The 27,093-nt window shown below is 41.4% G+C and overlaps 1 protein-coding gene across 1 annotated transcript in view; it reads right to left on the minus strand.

The window, feature by feature from the left end:
* The window catches only part of ITIH5 (inter-alpha-trypsin inhibitor heavy chain 5), an 87,120-nt gene that overhangs the window by 18,852 nt on the left and 41,175 nt on the right, over positions 1 to 27,093 (minus strand). The window contains exons 6-7 of the mRNA XM_059663762.1: positions 22,413 to 22,582; positions 21,573 to 21,689 (exon numbers count right to left, since the gene is read on the minus strand). Of these exons, the coding sequence (XP_059519745.1) occupies positions 21,573 to 21,689; positions 22,413 to 22,582 (287 nt within the window). The remainder of the gene's footprint in view (positions 1 to 21,572; positions 21,690 to 22,412; positions 22,583 to 27,093) is intronic.

Consider the following 27,093-nt stretch of genomic DNA (forward strand, 5'->3'; position numbering starts at 1 on the left):
CCCAGCCAGTGGTCCAGGTCAGAAACCAGACATCACGTTGCAGCTTCCTCCTGCCCGCTCCTGCGTCTCATGCCCTTGGGCCCATCTCTTTCTGTAATCCCCTCTCTTCCTAAACATCCCTGTTAAGGAAGGGCTCAGGCCACTTCTGCCCTAGATTGACAACAGATTATTTTTTTCTTTTGCATTTTTTCTTAATACAAAAAAATAAAATTCATTTAAAAAAAAAAAAGATCAGAAAAAAAACATGACTCAAAATTCCCCTCACCTGGACAGCTGTTGTACTACCTATCCCTTCAGAAACCTTCTTGTGTGTGTAATTAAAGTAAAATGGGTTCATACATAATGCTATAACATTTTTATTTACTATATCACGTGCAGTTTTAATGCCCATAGGTAAAGGTCTGCATATCATTTTAATGGTGGCACTATATTCTACCATATGCATATACCACAATTAAATATTTTGAATATATTTTTTTAAGTTTTGTTCATCCTCACCCAAGGATATTTTTTCCATTGATTTTTTGAGAAAGTGGAGGAAGGGAGGCAGGAAGAGGAGGAGAGAGAGAAAAAAAGAGAGAGAGAGGGAGAGAAACATTGATGTGAGAGAGAGATGCATCGATTGGTTGCCTCCTGCATATGCCGGGGACCGAACCTGCAACCCAGGTATGTACCCTTGACTGGGAATTGAACCTGCGACCCTTTGGTGTGCAGGCCAGCCCTCTAACCACTTAGAAACACCAGCCAGGGCAATATTTTGCATATTAAAACAGTACTTCTATGAAACTCAGTATTTACACATCTTTGTGCTCATTGTTATTTTCTTAAGATAAACTCCCTACACAGAAATGGTGTGACAAAGGGCTGTACTTTTAAAGGGCTTAGCCTGTCCTCACATTACTGCTAGAGTTACATTTTCAGTCCTTCTCAGCATTTAGTTCTGGGCTTACACATCGTTTCCTAAGAAAGCCCTTCTTGTCTCCTCACCACCACCGCACTATTCTCTCAAGCATGGCACCCTGTTCTTTTCCTTCACAACATTTATAGAGAGAATGTAATTACATATTTGTGCATTTACTTTTCATATATATATATATATATATATATATATATGTTATATATATATAATTGATTTTTTACAGAGAGGAAGGGAGAGGGATAGAGAGTTAGAAACATCGATGAGAGAGAAACATCGATCAGCTGCCTCCTGCACACTCCCCACTGGGGATGTGCCCGCAACCATGGTATATGCCCTTGACCGGAATCGAACCTGGGACCCTTCAGTCCTCAGGCCAACGTTCTATCCACTGAGCCAAACCGGTCAGGCTGTGCATTTACTTTTCTATCCAACTCAATCCTATGCTTCTGAGTACAGAGACTTGTTCCATTTTGTCACTCTATGTTAATGCCCAGCAGTGCCTGAACACATCACGGATGCCTGACGCATCCCTCCTGAGTAAGTGAATGGGGAGTAATTGTCTGTCACTAGATAGGGGGCTGCTCAGGACAGCTGTCCCCTTGCCCTTCCCCACCTCCCAGCATGGTATTTCACACACTGGCTTTCAGTGGGCGTCTGGTGAATGAGTAAATGAGAGAGCAGTAGAATTCTACTAAGTGAACACAAAGGAAGGGAGACACACCCCCTGCCCTTGAGAACCTATGGCAGAATATACTGAGAATGAGGATGTGTAGAAACCATGGAGCTGACTGGTAAAATAAATAAGTCTGGTAATTACAATAAGCAGATGTGGGTGGAGTGCCTTACGTGTTGATACTGATGGCATTAGCCAGGGAACTGGCAACACTTTGCCTCCTCTCCCATCCTTCAATTTAGAGCCAACACAACCCTAGCGTGAGCATCAGACAGGCTCGGCGTCATTCCCAGCAGAAGGGCTAGACCTCTGGAAAGTCTGAAGGTCCGCAGCTGTGACAAGGCAACAACAAGCGGTGGCCGTCTCTGAGACAACACCATTGGGAGCCCAGCTCTAGGCACTTGGAAAGATTCCCACTGCTCCCTGTTGGAGCTCAGAGCTGGCCAGGCACCCAAAAGATTGTTATTTGTTTAGCTGCTGGATCCTTAGGAATCCTTAAATAGTGTGCTAAAGACCTCCTGAGGGCCCTGCTTGGCTCCTCTGCTGATATTCTCCCCATTTGTGATGGATATTCTGCTTTCGGAATAGTTGTCCAAGCCTCTCCACCCTCCTCCCCTTAGCCCTGCAACTACAGATTCCTTATGACCTTGTAAGGCCACAGCTGCAACTTAACCTCACATGAACCAAAGCAAGGCAGGCCAGCGGGCTCAGAGTTGCTCCTTTTCCAGATGCATTAGGACCTTTTGGATGTCCTTCCACCCTCATCCCAAGGGGTAGAAGCTGCCACTGATGCTTGCAGCCACCACCATCCATTAACCCTTTACAGGCTCCTCCCCTCCCCTTAGATGGGCCGGCCCTAGGAATTCTGCATCCTGTAGCAGACTTAGAAGGCAAGCAGAAGGTGAGTGTCCAGATAGAAGAGTAAATGTGAGTAGGCTTAAGCTGATATTTCTGCATGGTGTGTTTATGTGCTGAAGATTAACAGAGCTGAGTCAAACATTTCCCAAGAGCACAGTCCAGAGAACAGGGCAAGGACATCCCAGAAAGATCAAAGGAAGCCCAGAAAGGCAGAGAATGTGTAATCCTGGCTGGTCTGAGGCCAAGGGGCATCCATTGAGGGGTTGGACTGCATCTCCTTAAGGTCCCTCCCAAACTCAGGATGGTAGCTGCAGACTCTGCAAGTGAAGGCAACGAACTGAGCTGGTCACCCCACCCCACAATGCCCTCCAACTAACCTGACCTGAAGGAAAAGATACTGGATACCCAGCATACTGTGTCCTTGGATGTATTCCCCTGTCCCCAAAGCTCCACCTAGTGGCCTTGCACTTTGGGAAGAAGTTGGCCTGCTGGAGACAAGCAACCCCAAAATGCATCACTTGGAGTAATGATACTCTGAAATTACCTTGCTAATAGGTGACCACAAGAGTCTGTGGAAATATGTTCCTTAAAAATCTTAGAAAATAAGCATATAAAATTTATGATTGTACATATTGTATAGCGTTCAACTGGGGGTAAGGGTCTGATTAGTGAGAAGGGCTAAAAGTCTGGCCTAGCTGGTTTGGCTCAGTCAGTGGATAGAGCATCGGCCTGGGGACTGAAGGATCCCGGGTTCGATTCTGGTCAAGTACACATGCCTAGGTTGCGGGCTCGATCCCCAGTTGGGGGCATGCAGGAGGCAGCCAATCAATGATTCTCTCTCCTCATTGATGTTTCTATCTTTCTTTCCCTCTCCCTTCCTCTCTGAAATCAATAAAAATATATTTTTTTAAATAATAAAAAATTTGGGACCCTAAGAAAAGGTTCCAGGAAGTTACCATCTTCACTCATCTTTATGTGGGGACAAGGGTAGGCCTGATGTGGAAACAGGTTTAGGTCACTCATCCAATGCTAGGTGGTAAGCCTGTTGTGGAGGAGTTAGTAAATCTTGGGGAGAAGATGGTGATGGGGAAGAGGCAGGAAAACCAAACCCTGTACCTAAGAAAGAAGAAGGTTATGTACATAAGTGTCTGGCTGAGGAAGAAAACAGAATTCTTAGAGATCAGCTAGCAAGAGGCCCCGCGGGTCTCCTCTGGGTATGTGCCAGTCCCAGTGGCACCCGTCCAGAGGCAGCTGGTATCCACACACTGCCTGCCCCTCCAACAGGGCAATGTGCAAGTGGTCCATCAGCAGAAGGGACCTTTACAACATCCAGATTACGTTTGGACTGAGGGAGATAAAAAGGTGCCCAAATGCAATTAATAAATGAAAAGGACCTACTTCCTATACTGTTTAGGAGTGAAGAAGTACCTAGGCCTGAAGGCAGGCGTTAGACAAAACTTTTCATCCTGGCTATTTACAATCACAAAAAACAGGGTCACTTCTCTGCTAGAAACTATTTTAGTGATAAATTCCTCTTCTTATGTGTACTTTCCTTGGATTAAGAGGAGGAAAAGTATTCCTTTTGTAAACAGTGTCTTGGAAGTTAATTCCAGCTCTGACTTAGGTTTATTATTAATAAAGTCCTTTCATCTCTGTGCATTTAAATGTTTTCAGAAACAAGGCAGGATATAAATAAACAAAAATAAACTCTCTGTTTCAGGTTCTCCATTCATTCAATAGGGTTGGCAATGGTCCTCCTTGTTCTAGTGGATCTTCAGGGGGAAAAGTATGCAGTCTCCTCTGATGTGTCTGTAGGAAGGAGCGGAGCTGGCCCCTGGAGACGCAGCCGCTGTCCACCCTGTGCTCATGCTGCCCCTCGTGGCGCCACTATTAGGGAAGGGGCAGCTCTGTCCTGGGCACTTTGGGCCCCTCCATTAAGCTGTACTTAGACAGAGGATGGAACCTACCCCTGCCTTCCTCTCTCCGTTCCCTACAAAACTGAGCCCAAGCAGCTGCAGGCTCTTGGCACAGCCCTCAAGGGGTAAGCATTCCACTGTGCTAACTGCCATGTCGGGAGTGGCCATGAAACATTTCCCGAACAGAGAAGCATTACACAACAAGACCTTCAGAGTGAGCTGTGACTGGAGCCCAAGAACACTCAGCTGCCTGCTCACTCTTTGCTACCACTGTCGGGGTGCCCGTTTGATGCAGCTTTTCTCAAATATTTCTGCATCTGCATCAGACTGCACTGGAAAGGAACTAACTCTGACACAAAAGGCTTTTGTACCATAAACCCTGGGTTGTTAGGCATAATACAAGGGGAGCCTATGCCATCATAGAAGAAACTCAAATTCAAGGGTATTAGATATTAGCCATCCCATGTTTTCGACAGAATGGCTGTGCTGTTCTCCTAAGCAGTCCTATCACTTGCCTAATTCTAAAATGTTTACCATAGAGTTGACATTTTTCCTTTCATTGGTCGACACGGTCCCTTTAAATGAACCATCATCTATGATGAAAAGTTGAAAATAATCCAACAATGAAATCTAAGACCTTCTAAAAAGTCTTATCTGAGCCAGGAAAGAATCATGATCAATAGATATAGACCCTGAAAACAGCCCTAAGTTTCTGAGATGACATCGGGAAATGCCCAATAGTAACATGAGCAGTGGGTCAGCCTTCTCCCTTGTCTAGGTGAGTAAAGATAATGGACATTGGTGGGGGAAAGGGAGGAATATCTGTATTGTCCTCCTGTTAGTCTGTAGTCCTTCCTGATGCCAGTAGGGGAAGCCCTCAGTGCCCAGCATGTCCTGCTCTTGGTGGTAGGATGGCACTGTAGTTTTTCTATTTGAAGCAAAAGACAAACAAAAAGTAGCCTGGGACTCCATCAAAATTTGAAACATCAGACCCTCACTGCAACCTTAAACTACCTAAGTCCATAATGAGGAGAATGGATACATCCACCATCCCAGCATCTCTCCACCATTCCACAGGCATCCATGCATGGCACTATCCCAGGTCACCCTGGAGTCCATGGGTATCAATTACGCTTAGAGTATTTCAAGATCATGATATTTCAGGGTCACAAGAAATTATTCTGCATAATGTAGAACTTTATATAGGGTGTCCAAAAATATATTTACACTAGAGGCCCAGTGCACCAACTTGTGCACTGGTGGGGTCCCTAGGCCTGGCCTGTGGGGATCAGGCCAAAACCGGCTTTCAAACATCCCCTGAGGGGTCCCAGATTATGAGAGGGCAGTTCTCGGGTGATGCACCCTGGAATCGGACTTTCATCGCTCTGGTTCTGGGTATGTCACTCAAGAACGGCAGCTGCCAAGTCACCGCAGCTCGGCAGCTCCTGCGTTAAGCATCTGCCCCCTGGTGGTCAGTGTGCATCATAGCTACTGGCCGGTCAGCCGGTCAGCCAATTACTTAGGCTTTTATATATATATATATGGATGCTTCAAGTCTTTCAATAATTTGAAAGAAAGTTTTCTGAAATCTTATTGTGACTGACCCACCAAGTAATCAGATTTTTTAAAAATTCTAACTTCCCTGGCCACTGTGGCTCAATGGTTGGGCATTGACCCATGGACCAGGAGGTCAAGGTTTGATTTCCAATCAGGGCACATGCCTGGGTTGCAGGCTTCATCTCCAGTGGGGAGTATGCGGGAGGCAGTGGATCGATGAGTCTCATCAATGATGTTTCTATCCCTCTCTCCCTCTCCCCTCTTCTCTCTGAAACCAATAAAAACATCTATATATATAAAAGCCTAAGCGACCAGAATGACTGGAACTGGTCACTATGATGCGCACTGACCACCAGGGGGCAGATGCTCAATGCAGGAGCTGCCCCTTGGTGGTCGGTATCCTCCCACAGCCAACTTCCCCCAGCTGGCCAACCTCCTGCGGTCCCTCCCCCCGCCAGTAGGCCCTAATTGCCTGATTGGACCGGGGTCTGAGCTGGGACAGGGAACCAGGGGTGGGTGGTGGCAGATGCGGCCCCTTTCCCTGTGGGCTGAGGGCTGGCTCCCTCCTATGGGCCAGTGGCCAATCTCCTGTGCCCCGTCCTTCACCCCAGCCAACAGGCCCCAATCAACCCATTGCTCACCCACCACAGTGGCAGCAGGGCAGTGAGGGAGGTGGGAGGCAGGGAACCGCATGATGGCAGGGCGCCAAAAATGGTGGCGTCAGTGTCCAAAGTCTGTTCCTTCTGTGCCTGGCCCAGTGACTGTTGTCTCCTCTCTGGCCCGGGCCTCATTGGCCTGGTCTGATTGGCCCTGATCACCGGTCAGGCCTAGGGACACTACCCATGCACAAATTTTGTGCACCGGGCCTCTGGTATCTATATATATAAAAGCCTAAGCACCTGAATGACTAAACAGTCAACCAGTCACTATGACGTGCACTGACCACCAGGGGGCAGATGCTCAATGCAGGAGCTGCCCCCTGGAATTCAGTGCACTCCCACAGTGGGAGCGCCGCTCAGCTGACTAATGGGCGCCAGGTGCCAGGCTCACAGCTGACAAACACAACTGCGGTGGTGCAAGCCTCTCCCACCTTCGCGCAGCTATGATGCACACTGACCATCGGGGTCAGATGCTTAACACAGGAGCTGCTGAGCTGCGGTGACTTGGCAGCTGCGGTTCTTGAGTGACACACCCAGAACCAGAGAGGAGGGAGCCCAATTCCGGGGTGCATCACCCGAGAACTGACCTCTCACAATCTGGGACCCCTCAGGGGATGTGGGAGAGCCAGTTTCGGCCTGATCCCTGCAGGGCCGGGATAAGCAGGAGTGGTGTGTCACCCAGCCTGAGCTCAGGATCCCCCTTGGCCATCTGATGCTTCACACACTACTATATCCCCCGGTGGGTCCCAGATTGTGAGAGGGCACAGGCCAGGCTGAGGGACCCCACCGGTGCACAGATTTGTGCACCAGGACTCTAATATAAAAAATAAAATAAAAACAAAAATTCCAACTTGAAGAACAAGGTAATAAATTGAGTGAAAAAGGCCATTTCTCCACTATATCTATGTCTTTTATCATTATTACTAGAGGCCCAGTGCATGAAATTCATGCACGGGTAGGATCCCTAGGCCTGACCAGCGATCAGGGCCAATCTGTGGGGCGACCGATGGGACGATCAGGTGGCTGGCCTGGAGCCATCCACTTGCTTGCCCCGCTCCCCGCTGCCACCACCAGTCACCTCCCTCTGTGACACCTGCTCCCATGTGATTTTGGCCTGGGGCCTGCAGGCTGCGGGCAGCTCCTGCGTTGAGCATCTGCCCCCTGGTGGTGAATATGCATGATAGCGACAGGTCGTTCCACTGGTTGTTTCACCGTTCAGTCCATTTGCATATTAGGCTTTTATTATATAGGATACTAAAAAAATAGTAAAATCTTGCAATAGATTGGCTTCAGAAAAGAAACCAAAACCTTAAAAAATAATGTTACTCCATTGACTAGAGAGTAAGTGCACTCTGTGAGCTTGTGTATATTCATAAAAGGAATGAATGATTATACAATGCCCAGTTGCCTCTTGTTGCCACTCTGCCATAAACATCTCCTGAAATGAACCACACAATGGAATTTATGTTAAAAATAAAAAATGTAAACCGTAAGAAACACACTATCCAAAAGAGGTGTCTCACTCAAGTTTGAGGAATCTTGTTGAAAGAAAAAGAAACTCTTGCCCTAGCTGGTTTGGCTCAGTGGATAGGGAATCAGCCTGCAGACAGTCCCAGGTTCAATTCTGGTCAAGGGCACATGCCCAGGTTGCGGGCTTGATCCCCAGTAAGGGATGTGCAAGAGGCAGCAGATCAATTATTCTTTCTCATCATTGATATTTCTATCTCTCTATCCCTCTCTCTTCCTCTCTGAAGTCAATAAAAAAATATTTTTTAAAAAAGAAAAATAAACACTTTTTCTACTGCTCAAACTGTTGTTTTTTAGAAAGAGTAGAAATGAATAAGCTTCTTTATGTACATGGAAAATTTGGGATTGAAGTCATCATATCTTCCAATATTTTAAAACAATTTAGTAAATGCTAAATGTTAACTTAAATTTTCACGTGGAACTAAATATAGAAAAAAAATTTATTTCTTTAGTCTCCATATTTTAATGTTCACAAATTATAAAGAGCATATTTCCTAAATTAAGAAAATCATATTGCTCCTGTATTCAAAAATATATTATTTTGAAGCTATTATAATTTCATTTACTGTTTGAGTTCTAATTTCAAATGGTCTTTTAATGCAGTACTGTGCTAGATTATATTGCAATTCTGGTCCTAATTACCTATTTACATATGCTTATACAATCTGTGTGAAAATATAAGATGGTTGTTTCTTCAAATCAAAAGAAAAGCACCTTTTTAGTAAAGGTTAAGATCTAAATACCAATATTACTCCATTATAGGTTTTAAAAGAGAATGTTTGTTAAAGACTCTATTCTGGCTAAATTTAGTCTTACCTAAAAGAAAAAAAAAAGCTGAATAATAAAATATTAGAACATCTTTTGCAATGTGAACATAACTAAATTTCATTAGTCTTTGTGTTTAAATAATATTATTCTAACTTGAGAAGCAAATTCTCTCTCATGTTATCATTCTGGCTAATATGAAGATTCATTACCTAATGTTTTGACTTTGCTTTGACAAGTATATCAAACATTTACTTAATAATGTCATTGTACATTTTTCTAAAAAGCTGTTTGCCAATAACACATCTTTGCTTCTTATGACATAGTAAGCACATCTATTTTTCATGCTTGATGTGTAAATAACACAGGACTCTAAACAGTTTTCTTTTCACTTCTCTTCACATGGAACATCAGTACTTAACCAGGATTTGCCCTCACTGTTGATCTTATACTTCTCACTCTGGAATAGAACCAAGAATAGAGCCTTACCACCTCTCTCTCTAGGCTGCAGGCAGTCATCAGCTCTAACAAGAAGTAAATAAGAGGATGCTGACCAAGAGAAGTTCACCTGAGTCTACCAGTATAGTCCTCCTTTGCAATCAGTGTCCTTTAGCCATGTTCTGACTCATCTACTGACTAACATGATTGAGTTGTTGGTCCCCAGGGCCTGGTCTGAATTCTGAAGTTCATATTGCCCAACTAACTGCATGTTTGGATTCTGGAGCCCTGACTGTTTCATTCTACAGATTTTTTTTTATTTTATTATTTTTTTGTGTGTGGCTGGCTCCCTGGCTGTCCTATGACCTTCAACTTTCCCTTATATATGAGTTTTCATGATTCCTGCTTCTCTCTGTAAGTGCTCCATATGCCACTCACTATAACTCCCCTCCCCCCAGGATATGCCTTGACAAACATCAAGAACATAACAGAAAGATATGAAGAGGTTGTGAAAAAGTCATGCTAAATAGGAAACAATTATCAGCACCTGTAGACTGTATATGTAGGAAAATATTTAGAGGAAGTGAAGTCAGCCTCCATCAGACAGGAAGAGTGAAGGTTCTGGAGAGCTTGAGGGTCCAGAGTAGAGATGGTAGGAGTTTTCTTCATCCACTAAGTCACTGAGGGTGCAGTTCTTCAAAGGAACTAGCTTTGTGCAAGGGTCTCACTCAACTCCCCACCTCTGAGAGCACAAGCTCTCATCCTCATTCCATGTGGGTGTTAAAACCTCAGGCCTTAGGACATGGAGACTGGCACCTCTCCTGGGGAACCATCACTTATCTCAGGTGCTCACCACTTTACTTCTCTGTTCCCTTTTCATTCATAGAATGTGTGGTGCTCTTTGCTTACTTACCAGCTCAGCCATGCACTCGCTGTAATTTGCCTGCCTCTCTAAATGTTCATATCAGTATGGTTTTCAAAATATTACCAGAACTTTTCAACTATAACATATTCATTCTTGTTTTATGCCTTTCTTCATGTTTTTCCCCAACCAAGAATTCATTCCCTCCTTTCCTGCCCAGAAAATTGTATCCTATCTTCAAAAACCAGTTTCTATGTCAACCTCCATCATAAATATTTTGCTGACTACCTCAAGCTCTTTCCCCTCACTAAAATTCTTCCCACCGTCTACGTGGCAGGTTGGATTTGACTAACCTATGAGTGTTCCATGTTTCTTTTTGCAGCAAAATCCTAAGCTCCTTAATTAAAGTGACTTTAATATGATGCTTTTCTTGTATGTCACTGTCTCCTGCCTCCATGTTTCTGCACATGCTAGCCATTCTCCCCTCTTCTTATCCCTCCCACTTGACTAACTTTTAAAATACCACAGACTCACTCAACTATCCCCTCCTCTGAGAAGCATTTCCCTACTCTACCCGTAAAAACAATGGGTCAGCACTCCCAATGTGCCTTGACTATATCTCTGTCATAGTAGCACGTTGCCTATGATTTTCACATGACTTTCCTTTTCCTCCAGACCTCCTGATAGGAAAGGTTGTCTTTTATTTATCTTTGTATCTCCTACACCTAGTACCTATCCCATAGCACATAATCAATATTTACTGCATTCTTTGAGAATATGAAGGCTAGAGTTACAGCCAAGATGGGATCCTCAGGGCGGCGAGTCAGGTGTCCTGAGGAAGAGAAGGGGTGGCTGCCATATCGGCATGGCAGCTCTTAGGAATTTCAATCAGCCAGTTTCAATCAGCCAGCCAAGGGGATGGCGTCCCAGGAATGACTGCACTTTCAGACATTCTGATAAGCACTTCCACATTTGTTATCTCATTCGATTCTCTTTGATTTATACAGTTTATCTCCTTGTTACTTGTAGCCAAAGTTTCCTTTGGGGCCCTATCTAGCCCTATACAGAGAAATTCTGCCCATCTCCATTCCAGACGAGTGCAAAATTAGGAAGCCATTTGAAAGGGGAAGCTAGGCTCTTCGATGGTTTCAGAAGCTGAAAACAAGGTCTGCAACCTGGACAGATAAAGCAGGAGTATTCAAAGCTCTACATTGTTCATTTCTTCCTTCTGTGAGAGCCACATAAAGCCTTCATTCAGAGATCCTCAACATTTTTTAAACATAACCTCATTTGGGTAAACCTTAACTGCCTCAACAAAAAATTCTGAATGGGTACCTCCAATTTATTTTAAATAATGTATATTATAATCATTAAAAAGCAAATTCTTTAAACAAAAAAAATCCAAGTTTTCACTGGTGGCCTCAGGGAAAAATAGTGTGTCCTCTGTCCATCATTTATTTCCTCATATTCTGAGTCAGAGTCAAAAAACAACAGTTTTCCCTATTGCCTGCTGTTCACCACCCCAAGTCCCAGATCTGTATTTTGCAATGTATTTCTAAAATACATCTACTAGTAGCAATGTTTGGACAAGAGCAGCTCAGTAGATGAGAATAAATACCATCAACTGAAATGATCTCTAGGCATATAACAAACAGTTATCACTCTAGACCAGCAAACTATGGCCTGGGGGTCAAATCCAGACTACTGCCTCTTAGTAACAAACACAGTTTAATGGAACATAACACACCCATTTCTTTGTTAATTGCTTATGGCTACCTTTGTGCTACAATAGCAGAGCTGAGTAGTGATGACAGAGACCATTTAGCTTGCAAAGATTAAGATATTTTACTCTCTGCCCTTTCAGAAAAAGTTTGCTGACCCTATTCTAGAAATCCGAACGGGGGAAGCTGGACATTTCAGTTGCCAGCTGGAGCCATGCTGTCAGATGCATACAAAGCCTGTGACCTGGAAAGGTGATGCAGGAGTGCCCAAACCTTATGTTGTCCATTTTTATATGTATGATAGCCATGCGGTGCCTACCTCCAGAGGCCCTTCAAATGTCTTAGACATGATCGATCTCGTTTGTTATGCTTGCACCCCTCCTCTGCTGAGCTCCTCCATCTGTTCAGGGAGCTTTTGCCTCCTGACCAAATCACAACTCCCTGAGGCCCTTCTGGGTTCTGCTGTCATTGTCTGGAATTCTTCCGGGTGCCTCAGTGGACCTCAGACTGCCTCCCTTTGTTCCCTATCACTTCAAGCTACTTTCTCCATATCCTTATTCCTATTCCAGCATCCTCCCTTTCAAAATGTGGCAGATCCACATGCTCTGGAAGAGGACAGCTAGGATGAATATACCATTAGACATCATTAGACCTCATAGTCACCCACCTCATCTGCACTCTATACCTGCGCCATCACCATGCTTGCATTCAGCTCTCCAATCCAAATCATAAAGGGGAAAGAAGTCTGCATCCCTGTACATGCCCACGTGCTTAATGTTAAACAATAAATACGAATAGTTAATTGTGTGAATCAGCACAGAACAGGTCCATTCACTTTTCACAACACCGAGCTGCTGGCTGAGGCCTCTCAGGGCAGCTCACTTCTGTGTGCACTCACTGAGATGGGCAGCATTCCACATCATGTCACTTGGCATAAGAACAGGTAGAGCCTGGCAGCTTAACAGGTGGTCTGAAGTTATGTTAGGGTCTACAGTGAGGAATGTATGGTGAAGAGATTTAGAGTGGGGTAGAGTGGGCATGACTATGAATTTTTCTACTTATAACTTTGTGTATTTTAGCATAGTGTGGCACCTTCCTGCCCATCACCTTCTCATTTATAAGCAGGAATAACATTTCATTGGATTGCTGAAAGATTACATGAAACATGTATGCCAAACTTTTAGAGTGCTTGGTATGTTCTAGTCCCTCAATGGCATCTCCTGCGCCTTAAAAATGCATGTGACATTTAATGTTTATGTGCTGGTATGTTTTTCAACTAACATCATCACCTACTGTATAGGATCTGGGGATATGTACCATGATGATAAAAAACAAGAAGGTGCCCAAATCCATAGAGTTTATAGACTGTTGGCCTGTCAGGCTACATAGAGCATGTCCAAATAGCTGTTGGAAGCCCAATTTTGGACAGTGAAGAAGAAACTGGCGCCCTGAAGCATGAGATAAGCCAGTGCAGGAAACACAGCATTCAGGTGGCACTTCTCCATCCAGTTCCCATTTCCCCTGACTTCAATTTGGCAGTTACGGATAAGAAACTTTATGCTTGCTCTTTACGCTCTAAAACTGTTGACTAAATTAAATGGAGGAAGGAAGATAACCTTCCAAAAGCTACATGGGAATCTAGAATTGGCAGAGAGTGGCACAGATGATGAGAATGAGTCTGTGAAAGTTACAACATGAAGGCATCTGGTAAAGGATGCATTAGTCCCTGCTGGGTTGCCAAAGAGGGACCCTTAGCCAAGATCCTTAATATGCAGATGAAAGTGGTAGAGCTACTTACACAGATTAGGAAAAAGAAAGAGACGAACATGTAAACCTTGATTAAGGAAAAACGCACCTAATAGACATGTATTCTCCTTAATGTTCCCGAGGACATGTGTGTTTGCTGGTTAGTTGCTTTAAAAATCCAACTAACAATAAAAGTTCTGCCCTATCACATTTTGTTATTGTTGTTGTTGCTCTTCTCAGTTCCCTTCTTACTGAGAAGCTTTACAAACTCAAGTTGGGAGGCAGAAATATTGCCTGACCCTACTAGCAACATAGCACATTCATCAGCAGAAGCACATGGGAAAGAAAACAGAGCCAACAGAGCCAAGCCATGTGCAGCAACTTGGGGCGGGGTGGGGGGGGGGAGGGTGTGGCTGTCAGGGAGGTATCTGTCCCCCAGCTGGTTAAGTCTGGCTTCCAGGCTCACATTCCACTGAGATCAGAACCAGAAAACGCCAGATGCACACAGCTTTGGGTGCTCCCAGGTACTGGGATACTCTTTACTGCGTATACATTTTAAGGTTATATGATCTTTACAAAATATATAAATCTATTGTTCACATAATTATTAAATACCAACTGTGACCTACATTATGATGAGTACAGTAAAGTATTTCAAGCCTATCAGAGATGAGTGGAGCCAAGAACTTCCAGTATAACAGTGAATGAGCCTTCATAGCATTTGAGGGGACTTATGACTAATTTCTGATGTTGCCGAATTTTCCTCTTCACCAGTGGACATGATATTGCATACAAAAGTCTGCAGAGAGCCAACTAAGCTTTTCACTCAGTGCTGTGGCCTTAGAGAAGCGGAGAGCTGTTAAAATAGTCAGCAGTTTTCAAAACCACTCAAGGCAGCGATGAGCATTAGAAATTGCGTAGAGGCTTCTGACATGTGCTTGGCTGTTCTTGGGTAGTTCTGGAAAGAGGCCATGCTGTAGCTTAGAAGCCAGCAGAGTGCATGCCAGACTTTCAGTGCCTAGCAAGGAATGGGATTTTAATATCCAGGAATGAAGGAAGAGGGGAGAATAACAAAGGAGTGACATCTAGCATTACAATGCTCTTGCACAATGCAAGGAAATTGCTCCTGAAAGGCAGCCTTCTCAGTTGGGTTTTGAAATGTCAAACTGCACTGACCCTGTACTCATTTGTACTTCTATCATTGCATATAGAGGGCTGCTTCCTCACACCACTGCTTGCACTGAGACTCCGTAGCCTTGTGATTTGATTTATGAACTTCAGAGTCAAACCTGGCTTTGAAGTCTCCCCCTGCCATGTACTACTGAGTATCTACCTTTGCAAACCCTCCGTTTTTACAACCAAGTTGTTATAGAAATTAAATATCATTTTATTCAATAATTCATGTAATACCCCTAGCACAATGTCTAGCATGTTCAAAATGTTCCATGCCATATTTTTAAGAATTACTCAAAGTATTATATCATTAATGGTAAGTCTAGGAGACCTCAATTTAGTTCATTGGTATTTATCTGTATAACTTGGGACAGGATTTATCTCTCTGGAGTTTATTTAGTAAAATTAAATATTGGTAGTTCTCCCATCAGAAGTGGAAGGAGACCTTGTGCACTGGTATGGATTGGGTTGGAGGTTAAACCCTGAAATAACTCAGGCACCTAAAGAGCTGCTGTGGCTTTGGGTGACTAATGGTCTTTGTGTGAAGTTGCAGTAGAACTGACCATGCATTTTTTACCATTTTGGTGTTTTCTTAATGTTTATTGGGAAATAATGTAACTTTTTTTTGAGCTCTGAAATAGATACTACAGAAATTGTCATGATAATTTATATTATTTAAAGTTTGATGATATAAAAATAGTATTTTTAAAATTTGCATTTCTTTAGTTACTAATATAATTGACTCTTTTTCATAATCTTACTAATCTTCTTATTTCTTACTGGTAAATTGTTTCATCTTCTTTGACCATTTTCTCATACAAGGTTATTTTTATTGATCTGGAATAACTCTTTATATATTAAAGACAAACTCCCATTGCTCTTTATATATTAAAGTTTTGCTACATAATTTTTTCCATCTTTTGTTAATTTTTGTTTTAACTTAAAACAAAAGTTTATAATTTTTATGTAGGTAAAGTTTTAAGTTTTTTTTTCCTTTTTAGTTGCTTTCATTGCTTTTAGGCTTAGAAAGAGGCTTTCTCTACTTTAAAACTAGTTAAATATACACCTATATATTCTTATATATTGTAGAGTATGGCTCATTTATTACTGTTCACTGCTTAATCCATTTGAAATTCTTAGTCTGGTAACAGTTTTAAAAGTTATAAATTTGCATAGCCTTTCTAAAAATGTTTTTGTAATATTTGTAAAAACCACAAATGAGTTGGCATTATTTGTCCCAATTCTAAGAATCTAACTTAAGAAAATGTTGGGGCATGTGGTCAAGGATTTCTATGTAAAGATAGTCATCCCGCCGAAACCGGTTTGGCTCAGTGGATAGAGCGTCGGCCTGCAGACTGAAAGGTCCCAGATTCGATTCCGGTCAAGGGCATGTACCTTGGTTGCGGGCACATCCCCAGTGGGGAGTGTGCAGGAGGCAGCTGGTCGATGTTTCTCTCTCATCAATGTTTCTAACTCTCTATCTCTCTCCTTTCCTCTCTGTAAAAAAATAAAAAAATAAAGATAGTCATCCCAATGCTGTTTATAATGGCAAAAAATAGAAATAACTTAAAAGTCTCTCATGGGTGGTGGAGTGAGTAAATGCTCTTCAGCTTTATTGTCCAATATGGTGACCAGCAGCCACGTCTGGCTATTTAAATTCAAATGTATTAAAGTTAAATAAAATTAAAAATGCAGTTCCTCAGTTATACTAGTCACATTTCAAGTGCTAACAGCCATATATGACTAGTGGTTATCATATTGGATAGCACAGATATAGTACATTCCCCTTCCCATAGAAGTTTCTATTAAGTAGTACTGCCCTGAGGCCATTAAAATCAGGTTTAAAAAATATTTAACAATGTGTTAGAAATTAAATATCATTTTATTCAATAATTCATGTAATACCCCTAGCACAATGTCTAGCATGTTCAATATGATGTAAGTAAAAATATCAAAATACAAAATATTTGGTGGTAAGAGGAGTTCTATTTGGTTGCAGTAACTTCAATCATCACTATCTTCATCAAGTTATGTTTTTCTCAGAGGAAACCCAAACCCTGCCCTCATGAAGCTCATTATACTAAAGAAAAAAAACACCTGAATTTTAATAGGTGCATGGAAATTTAATGAGATACATGGGGAAATCTAGTAGATGGTACCCACTCAGTAGCTATTATTTGATTCAAAATCCAAATGGGTATTATCATACTGGGTCAGATGCAAGACCTAATTAATACTGTATTCTGTGACCAACCGTGGTCTTAAAATTTATCAATATCTATTATCCAGCTAAGAAAAGCACAAAAACAACTTAGCCAACAATGACACTTTAGAATTTGCGGTACATAAAGCAAAGAAATTTAGAGTACTTCGTAAATATGGAAAGGCTGCAAGGCCTCTCAAATCTATACTTATAATAGGGTAATATGCAAATTGGTTGGGACTCTGTAATGTAACGACCGATCAGCAGATTGCACGCCCTTCAGGCATGGGTGGGCAGGGACTTGCAATGTTGGGGAAGGGGGTGGGGCCTTGCACCACCTGGTACATGAGGCTGCCTCCCAGCCCAGTGCCCAGCCAGGGACATGAGGCTGCCTCATTGGCTCCTCATGTGAAAGGTGAGCTCAGATCCTCATTCTTATTCAGTGTAGTGGAGTGTGGGAATTGGTTTATAGGATCCAGTCCCACTTGGGGAAATGTTACTACAGTCTGAGAGTAGGTGTAAAATGGGGATCATATTTATTCGCTCACAGGCTTGCTGTAGAACAGACAGAGTCACTATCCTCACAGAATTCAGGATGCCTCACGTGCAAACCTAGAATGAAAAGTCAGCAACACCCCACATGGCCAAGAGCTAGAAACTGCCCTTTGAAAGGAGCATATGCAACAGAACTGTGAGTCACGGGAGGACGAAGAGGAAAGCTGTCCTTGCAGTTAATTTAAGAGTTTAAGGTGCAAAACTGGCATCATAACATCGAGGCCATGCAGTCATGTGGCAACACTGAGACTGTGGGACCCTTGGGATGAGTAGTTTCTGACGCTATGGGAACTCCCTGCCCCCACCCCGGCCTCTGAGTGCCGGTTACAGACGACCACATGAGCAGGGATGAGGGCTCTGGGCCTGTGGTGGCGGGGCTAAGGGACAGAGGACCTCCTCCCATAAAGTCTCCCCAGCCCGTGCAGCATCAGGCTGTGTGGCACGTGCCCACTGATGGCCTCACCAGGTGATGTCATCTAGAGGGGCCGCTCAGGCAATTTCTCTAAAGAGGGGCACACGCCCAGCTTAGAGGCAAGGAGGTACAGGCTTGGGGGCCATGTGACACCCTACAGCCCCTGCAGCATGGCCAGAGCTAAAGCTGCAGGTCCGTCTGGCTCTTGCAGGGCCTGGACTGTGCGGTGGCCCCGGCACTGGTAGCAAGTGCTGGGTGCCTGAATCCAAGGAGCCACCCAGACCCACGGGCCTTCCCAGCTAGACCTCCTGCATCCCTCACCAAACCCGGGTCTGATCCTCATCCTCCCCACCGGACCCCAGGGGCCCAACCTCCCAAATGGTGACCTTTGACTGCGCGCCCTCACCCTAATATTTCAGTCTCAGAACCTAACACCTCCCTTAACCCCCTCACCTCCAATCTAACCTTTAACAGGAGCCATTGCCAACCATATCTGGTCCAGCTCCACTATCTCCCCTCTCGCCCCCTACTTTCTTCCATGGAAGCTGCTATTGCTTCCCATGAACTCAAACAAAATAGGATTAATCAAAGCAGAATATGAGCGAGCAAAGACCTTGAACTAAAGAAGAAATAAAGTAACTAATATACATGAGAAAAGTTAACTTCAAAGGTAATCAAGTAATTGCAAAGGAAAGATACCTGGAACATTTAAAAAATCACAATATTCAGTACTGGAGAGGGTGTGATGAAACAGACACCTGATAGCACTGCTCCGGAGTATAGGGGGACAGCATTTCTGGAGACAGTCTGACAGGATGTAGCAAATAATAAGGCTCCTGGGCTGGATGATTACATTTCCAGGAATTTATCACACATAATAATCAAAAAGTTGTGCCAGATATCATCATAATAATAAAAGGCTAATATGCAAATGGCCATCACGCCATGACACTGTAACCACCAAACAGCAGGAGGCTGCGTGCAAGGGGACTTGCAGCATTGGTGGGTGGGGACTTGTGCCGGCCTGGGACGTGAGGTTGCCTCCCTGCCCAGTGCAGGGCCGGGGGACGTGAATAGCAATATTAAATATTTTTTTCTAATTAATTCCCTTTTAATGTGCACAGATTTCATGCACTGGGCCACTAGTCAATAAATAATCAACCACTACAAAAGAATGCTTCACTATGCGTGAATAAAACTTTGGGAAATTGTGCCCATAAAGAAAATCTACCTCAATCTTTCCATTGAGAATAACTAAAAATGCTAAATAAAATGTCTATTTTTTAAAAAATTCTTCAGAGTATCAGAGAAGTAATAAACAGTAAGAAAAAAAACATCTGGAAGAACATAAAATGTAAAGAAGTGGGCTCAGCATTTAGGATCACTTTTGACTAAGTTTGTCACAGCCAAAGAGGTATCTGAAAGGCTGAGCATTTTGTAGTTTATAAATTCAAAACTTGAGATCCAAAGCCCATCAAATGATAGGTGTTCTAGTAAACCTTCTATACTTTGTGCAAAACAGAAATAAACCAGCTTTTGTAAGGAGTGCAATCTAGCTTTGAGCCATTTGGGCCACCCAGAAAAAAACTCAAGCCCTAAAAATTGGCTAAAATAATCCCAGATTATAATTTTCTCTGATGGCCAACAGAAATAAACCAAAACTTTCTCTAGAGGCATAGATCTTCATCTTAGGCCTCAAAATATTTCTACACACAGTTTTCTAAATATAATGTCCATCATGCAATCAAAGATAACCAGTCACAAAATGAGAGATGAGAAACAATAAAAACAACTCTTAAGAATCTCCAAAGTTTAGAATAACAAAGTACAGGCTTTCAAATAACTATGTTTACTGTGCTTGAGATTTCTTTTAATTAAAAATTTTGAAAAATAACTGAACAGTCTAAAAAGTGACAGCAGATTTGAAAAAGAACCAAATGGAAATTCTATAACTGAAAAACATGTAATGACTGAAATTACTCAATGGACTCGTTTAACAGTGGATCAAACATAACTGAAGAAATAATTTGTGGCCTGAAAGATAGGTTTGGAATGAAATATGGAAAAGCAAAAGTTGGAATAAATAGAAGAGAGCATGGCAAACATAGAGGATGTGGAGAGAGAAACCTAGCATTGGAATCCCAGAAGGAAAAGTTAAGACAAAGCAATCTCAGAAAAATAGCTGGGGATTTTCCTATGAATCCACAAATTCATGAAGTCCTAGGAACTTCAGGAATAAAAAAATAAGAAGAAATTCACACCTAGAACCATCATATTAAAACAATAGAAAACTAAAAACAAAAAGAAAATTCTTAAAAGAAGTTGACAGTAAAAGTGACCTTTAAAGAAACAACAGTTAAAAATATAAATGACTTTTCTAAATCAAGATAGTGGAATCTCTCTTCAATGGACTGGAAGAAGATCACTGTCAACCTAGAATTCATACCAATAAAAATATCCTTCAACAATGGGAGTGAAATCAATAATGTTCAGACAAACAAATGCTGAGAAAATTCTTTACCAGTAGACCTACATTTTAAAAGAGACCAATGAGTGTTCTTCAGGCAAAGAAAAATAACCTCAGATGGAAGGTCAGAGATGTGAAAAGGAAGAGAAGCGATAAAAACGGAGGCATCAGCAGCTGGAATCTGTTCAAGAATATGATTCTGAAGAACCACAAGAAGCTGACTTCCAGGTGAGGTTATCTTCCCCTATATTAGTTGGAAATTATATTTGACTATCCTCTGAAGGAAAATAGTTCAACCCAATCTTTATATCACATTTTGGGATACATTTTTTTACTATTTGGGGATAAAGGAAAATCAAATGCTTTTAAGAGAAGATCAATATATTATACTGCATGATTTAAAAATATAAATGGCCAAAGAAACCATTTATAAGTAATAACAGAGAAAATATGTACAATAGCTCATCAGAAATATTAATTGTTCTGGCAGTCAAGAGCTTTTTCTGTCTTGTGTTATGTGAATTGAAAATACATTATAAATGCAAATTTCTGATATTTAGGATACTAGAATAAGATAAGTGGTTTGTAAAAAAAATGTAAATAGTTGTATTTTCAAATTAATGAAAATTTTCAGTATAGACTACATGTCCCCTTGATGTCCCTTCCATCCCTAGAATTTTAATATTCATGCTAAATATTGTGAGAATATCAGTCCTGAATTATTAAGGTACAAGTCCTTTGCTCTAAGAATAGGTCAAGGGGACTGCCGATTAACCTATTCCATTGTTCTAAAAGGACATCATTACCAAATAGAATCATTCCACCAACAATGGTGCTGTTGAGTAGCTCTCATAGTATAGCCTTGTCCCATTCACATTATCCACTCTGCCAGTCCCCTTTATTTCAAGGTATTTCTACAGCAAGTCCCCTGTTCCCTGAAAACCACCATGTGGAAATGATCATTTATGTCAATGGTTTAACTGAATCAGATCAGGAATGTCCTCTATAGGCAGCAACAGCTGGATGATAAAGCAGACATTTGGCATCAGTTAATTTTTATCCACATCATTGTCCCAGGCAAAACTGAGAGAGGAAAAAATGAGTATTTGGCACTCACTCACCTGCCGGAGTTTGGTTCCTACCATGGAGGCACTGCTGTCAAGCACAAATACCACATTCTTGGGTAAAGGAGGAAGGTCTTTGGGGGCAAAGTAGTGCACAAAATACTCATTTAGAACCTGGTGCAGGGAAAAGAAAGTAAAAATGATAGTATCCAGAATAGGGAGAAAAACTAAAATGGACATTCTATGGAACTTTTAAGCATCAAAGATAGCATGAAACAGCGTCTCTGGTCAGATTCCACACCCAGAGCAAAAGTACTCAGGGCCTTGATCCTTCCAAAAGAACCAATTGCTAATTTAATGTGTATAAGGATAAAATCAACCCTTCACATCTTATTGGCTATGTTGACTAATTTGATTTGAATTGTCCTCTTCTGCCTCTTGCCACTTGAGAATCCTGCTTCCTTAATTATCTGGTTTTTACCAAGCATCTTACAAATTGAGATGTCAAGGAGGTTGTCCACATTCTGGGTGCACATTAATACATTTTAATATTCCCACCCTGTCTCTGGAGCAATAAAACCTAAATGGAAATGAGTCAGGGACCAGTCTCCTTTAATTAAAACTTAAGAAGAACTAAAATTCTAATGCCATCTAACATAGCAGAGGGAAAACTGTAGATTTCACTTGCTCTCCAGATTACTGCAGCAGGAAACAGATACCCTCAGCCTCCAGCTAGGGAGTACCACTAGTCCCCTGGGAGACACATTTTGGGTTAAAACATATTTCCTAAGAATCAGAAAATCCCCTGTCCCTTAGATAAGTATTGAAATCCCTAGTTCTGAGTCTAAGTAAAAGTATTAAGCAACTAACATAAAATAGTAGCAACAAACCCCTTACCTGGATGTCCCCAATGCTCTGTTCCCTATTGACATCATATCTAATGATGAAATCTCCCAGAATGCCGTTCTGGGCAATCCTTGCTTGTTGAACCACACTAGGCTTAAAAATGACTTTGGCAAAAGTTTCATTTTGGTTGATAACAGTAGAAGGAGGCGGCCCGGCATCATCTGCATGCAAAATATAAGCATAATTAATCACTAAATATATAAATATTTTCCTGTGGGGGAGAAATTGTGTTACAGTGACACAGAAGGTTAGACTTCATTTTATCGTGGGTTTATTTCCACATGAAATTCCTAGACTTCATACTGATAATGTATCATGATGCATGAGATATGCTATCATATAGTTCACCTTCGTGCCTCCTTTTTCATCTTTTCTTATGAGAATTTTTTAAACACAGAAAAGTGAAAGAATATTAAAATGAACCCCATAGACCTATCACCCAACTTTAATAATTATCAACTATTTGTCAATGTTTTGTATCAATTTTTATGTATCACCTCACCATTTTTTGATAGAGTATTTTAAAGACAAATCCCAGACATCATATTTCATTCATAAATACTTCAGTGTGAATCTCTAACTTGTAAGAACCTTTTTTAGCATAACCACAAGACCATTATCACAAGTAACAAAATTAATGGTCAATCCCTTATTATAGCTGAATACTCAGTCTGTATTAAAATTTTCCTGATTCTTTAGAAAATGTCTTGGAATGTTTGGTTTGTTGGAATTAGGATCAAAACAAAGTCCCAACATCACATTTGGTTTATGTTTCTTAAGTCTCTCTTAATCTATAAGTGGCACCTACCCTCACCTTTTTTCTACTACTACTAGTTAATATATGTGTTATAAAACACTGGTCATTTGTCCTACAAAGTTTCTCACATTCTGCATTTCTTGATTATTTTCTTGTCCTGTCTTTTAACTTGCAGCTCTATTTCCCTGGTTTCCAATCTTGGTTTGTACTGTAACACCTGGGAGAGCTAGAAAAAATACTGATGCCCAAGTCAAGAGCTCATTTAATTGGCCTGGGACACAGCCTGGGCCTCAGGATGTTAAAATTTCCCTTGAGAGCCTAATCTATTGAGGTTCAAACCACAGCTCAATCTCCTGTATTTCTTTGTGTTCCCGTAGGTAGAGCTGAAGGCTTGGTTAGACTCTGGTTCAATGCTATTTGCAAGAACACTTCATAGGTGATGTACTTACTACTTTATCACATCAGAAGGTACATAATATCAACTTGCCTACTTTTAGTGATGGTAAGATTGATGGTTTGTTCCGATATTGGCAATCTGATCACCCATAATGAAGTTCCTCATCACACTTTCACTTAACAGTATTATCAACTGCTGATAATGTTGGTCTAAACCCACTATTTCATTAGATTTGTAAAGGGGGTTTCTGATTCTATCATTACTTCCTTATGGACTTCTTCCATAAAGAAAACCTTTCCCCCACCAGTTATTTGGTTACCCTACCATACTATTTGTCCAGAAAGTTTGTGGCTCTTAAAAACAAACAAACAAACAAACAAAAAACACAACACAGAAAAACCCAACAAACTTTCTCAGAGCTTTCCCCACTTTCCCAAAGCTTTTCCCAGCATGAATCTTAGGCTATAAATTAGAATTTCAGAAAGGTAAACAGATGAATGTATTTTATGTGATTTAAGGAAAATTAGTTAGATGACATTAAGCAAATCCATCCCATTTTTTACCCCTGACCTTTACTTCCTGTTAGAAAACAAAGAATCATTTCACAGACTACCCACTTTTACAAATCCAAACACCACCATGTTTATATACTTAGCAACAGAAATCCAAATTTTTGAGATCTGTTTACACAATAAATAATGTGAAAATAAATTAGAGAATTCATAAACATCAGTGCATGTGGAGATGTTTTATCTAGATACTGAATCAAAACCAGGCTTAAGACTGCTGTAAAGCATGTAACTATCTTAAAATCTATTCAAGTGAATACCATAAAGCTGACCAGGAATTTTCCATCCTTATTTAAAAAAGGGAAATGAGGCATAATTTACCCATGGTAATTTGTTTTTAAGAATAAACTTCCTTCTGCTAAATTTTACTAGATATTAAAATGAAAGGAAGTTTAAACATTTCCTTCAACAGAATAGACAATTATTTTTCACCAACAAGTTAGGTATAAGTGATAGGGGGGACTTATAATCTAATAGATAGAGCATCTAAATTAATCTGAAAAGTAATCATTTTTTTTTTAAATCTTAGAACACATATACTTATGTGAATAGGTGGTTAAGTTTCTTAAATATGAATAGGGGGTTAAGTTTTTCTTAAAGTTTCCTTTTCAAGGCCTATGCAAAGCAATTGAGGAGGTGACTCAGCTGTGAATCCAGCAAGTAGAACCGATAAACATGGTCAGGCCGACCCACCAGGAGTCAAATCATTATCTTATCAACATCATCTCATCACCTGATGACTAATTACAATAGCTGACATCTGCAGAGCCCAAGCCTGCACATAGCTGCATTCCTCACCCCAGCCCCTTCCTTTTTATAATCCTGTCTCCTGAATCTTGCTGGAAGACAGGATTTGATGCATGTAAGCACCCAGTCTTCTTGGTTGGCTAGCCTTCTCAATAAATGCCTAATATGATCCAACCCTGCCTTTGTTATTGGACACAGCGACAGGCAGCCGGAGCCCAACCAGGGGTTTCCTGGTAACATAACCTTAACAGGAACCACAGAGCAAACTTAGTCTTCTATTATTTCTACTTATCAAGGGCAGAAATTTTGGGAATGACCAGAGAGCTAGCAAATAGGAAAGTTTATTCCTGTAGAAAGACAACTGTATGGAAGAGCACATGCTTTCAAAAGATTTGCTCATCTGAAGAAAGAGTTGGGAAATTCTCAATGCACATCTACAAATGCGAGCCTCCAATTCATTAGCTTGGTTGACATTACCTTAGAACTGGTAGGCAGGAAGAAGGAAAAGAGGCTGAAAATGAAATGGTCCTTGAAATAGAAGGAAATTTGCTGTTCTCCGGAGTCAATCTTTCATTTCATTGGTGATTATTGGTAAAGCACCAAGAGTGAGCAGCTTGATAATACACTACCTAAGAACTCAGGACCATGAATAAATGAGAAGGACCTGCATTTACTACTAGTACTGGCTCTCCCTCTTATTATCTATGGAACTTTGGGCAAGTTACTGAGCCTGGGGTATCTCAGCTATAAAATGGATTAACTCACACTTTTGAAAAGATTAAGTGATGTAAAGTATTTAGTGTTATTCTGATTCATGGTAAGCAGTCATGTTAGCTAATATTATTATGAACCTAAAATATCTAAAAATAGGAGAAGGGCCAGGGAATTAAATGTAAGACAATACAACATGTCAAACTTGGGATACTACAGGCAACAAAAAGAAAAGAACTACTGCTATTTACAAAATAGTTGAATTTCACAATCATTTAGAGTAAAACGTGACATAAAAAGAGTGCATATTCTCCATTTTTCCATTTACAAAAAACTTAAGAGCAGCACAACTTATACATGGCAATTGGAATAGAATAGTGTTAGCTTTGCGGGGGGTGAGGACTGACTAGGAAAGAGTATAAGGGAGCCTTTGGGGTGGTGGAAATACTCTATGTCTTGATTTGGAAGTAGTTATACAGGTATATACATATGTAAAAATTACTCAAGGTGTACACAGAAGATGTATATACTTTATTCTATGTATACCACAACTTTTTAAAAAGTTAGTCATTGGGAGTTGTATAGCAGAACAGATTAGGTATTTTCAGAGTAATTCCAGCTGGCAGAACCCAGAAGCACTTATGTGCAGTATCAGTAAAAGCTCTAAGTAAGATGTCCTGTTGGCAGAGGTCACTATCCCAACTCATCTGTTTAGAAGTATTCGGAGCCAACCCTGGGTGACTCAGTCGCCTGCAGGGATGGTGCCAAGCAGTTCTAACTATGTGGTCTTGGACCAGCAGCATCAGTGTCACCTGGGAACTTGCTGAAAACACAAATTCTTGGGCCCACCTAGAAATTCTGAATCCGAAACTCTGGAGGTGGGACCCAGAAAGATGTATTTTAGCAGCTGATTCTGGTTCCTGCACAGAAACATGGTCACGTGCTTTTTTTTTTTTTTTTTAAATAATTATTTTATTGATTTTTTTACAGAGAGGAAGGGAGAGGGATAGAGAGAGCTAGAAACATCGATGAGAGAGAAACATCGATCAGCCGCCTCCTGCACACCCCCCACCGGGGATGCGCCCGCAACCAAGGCACATGCCCCTGACCGGAACCGAACCTGGGACCCCTCAGTCCCCAGGCCGACGCTCTATCCAGTGAGCCAAACCGGCCAGGGCTCACGTGCTTTTGATGTATGTAATTGTGTGGCACTGACATTGTACATTTCTGCAATTAGATTTGACTCTTTATATTGTTAGCATGTACCTACTTTTTCTTGTTTCAAATCTCTCTCTTTGGTATGCTCTTTACAACCACCCTGAATTAATACCATTCATGGTTGAATAAAAGCATTGAGTATTAAAAAATATAATTTCTCTCTTCATAATTCATTTGACTAGGCTCTTTGATATAAGCCATGAAAAAAGAGAGTGTATTATTATTTTGGTTTCCTATTGACCTCTGATGTTTGCTAGTTCATGATGAAAATTC

The sequence above is a fragment of the Myotis daubentonii genome, chromosome 1 (assembly GCF_963259705.1).
Source record: "Myotis daubentonii chromosome 1, mMyoDau2.1, whole genome shotgun sequence".
Lineage (NCBI taxonomy): Eukaryota > Metazoa > Chordata > Mammalia > Chiroptera > Vespertilionidae > Myotis > Myotis daubentonii.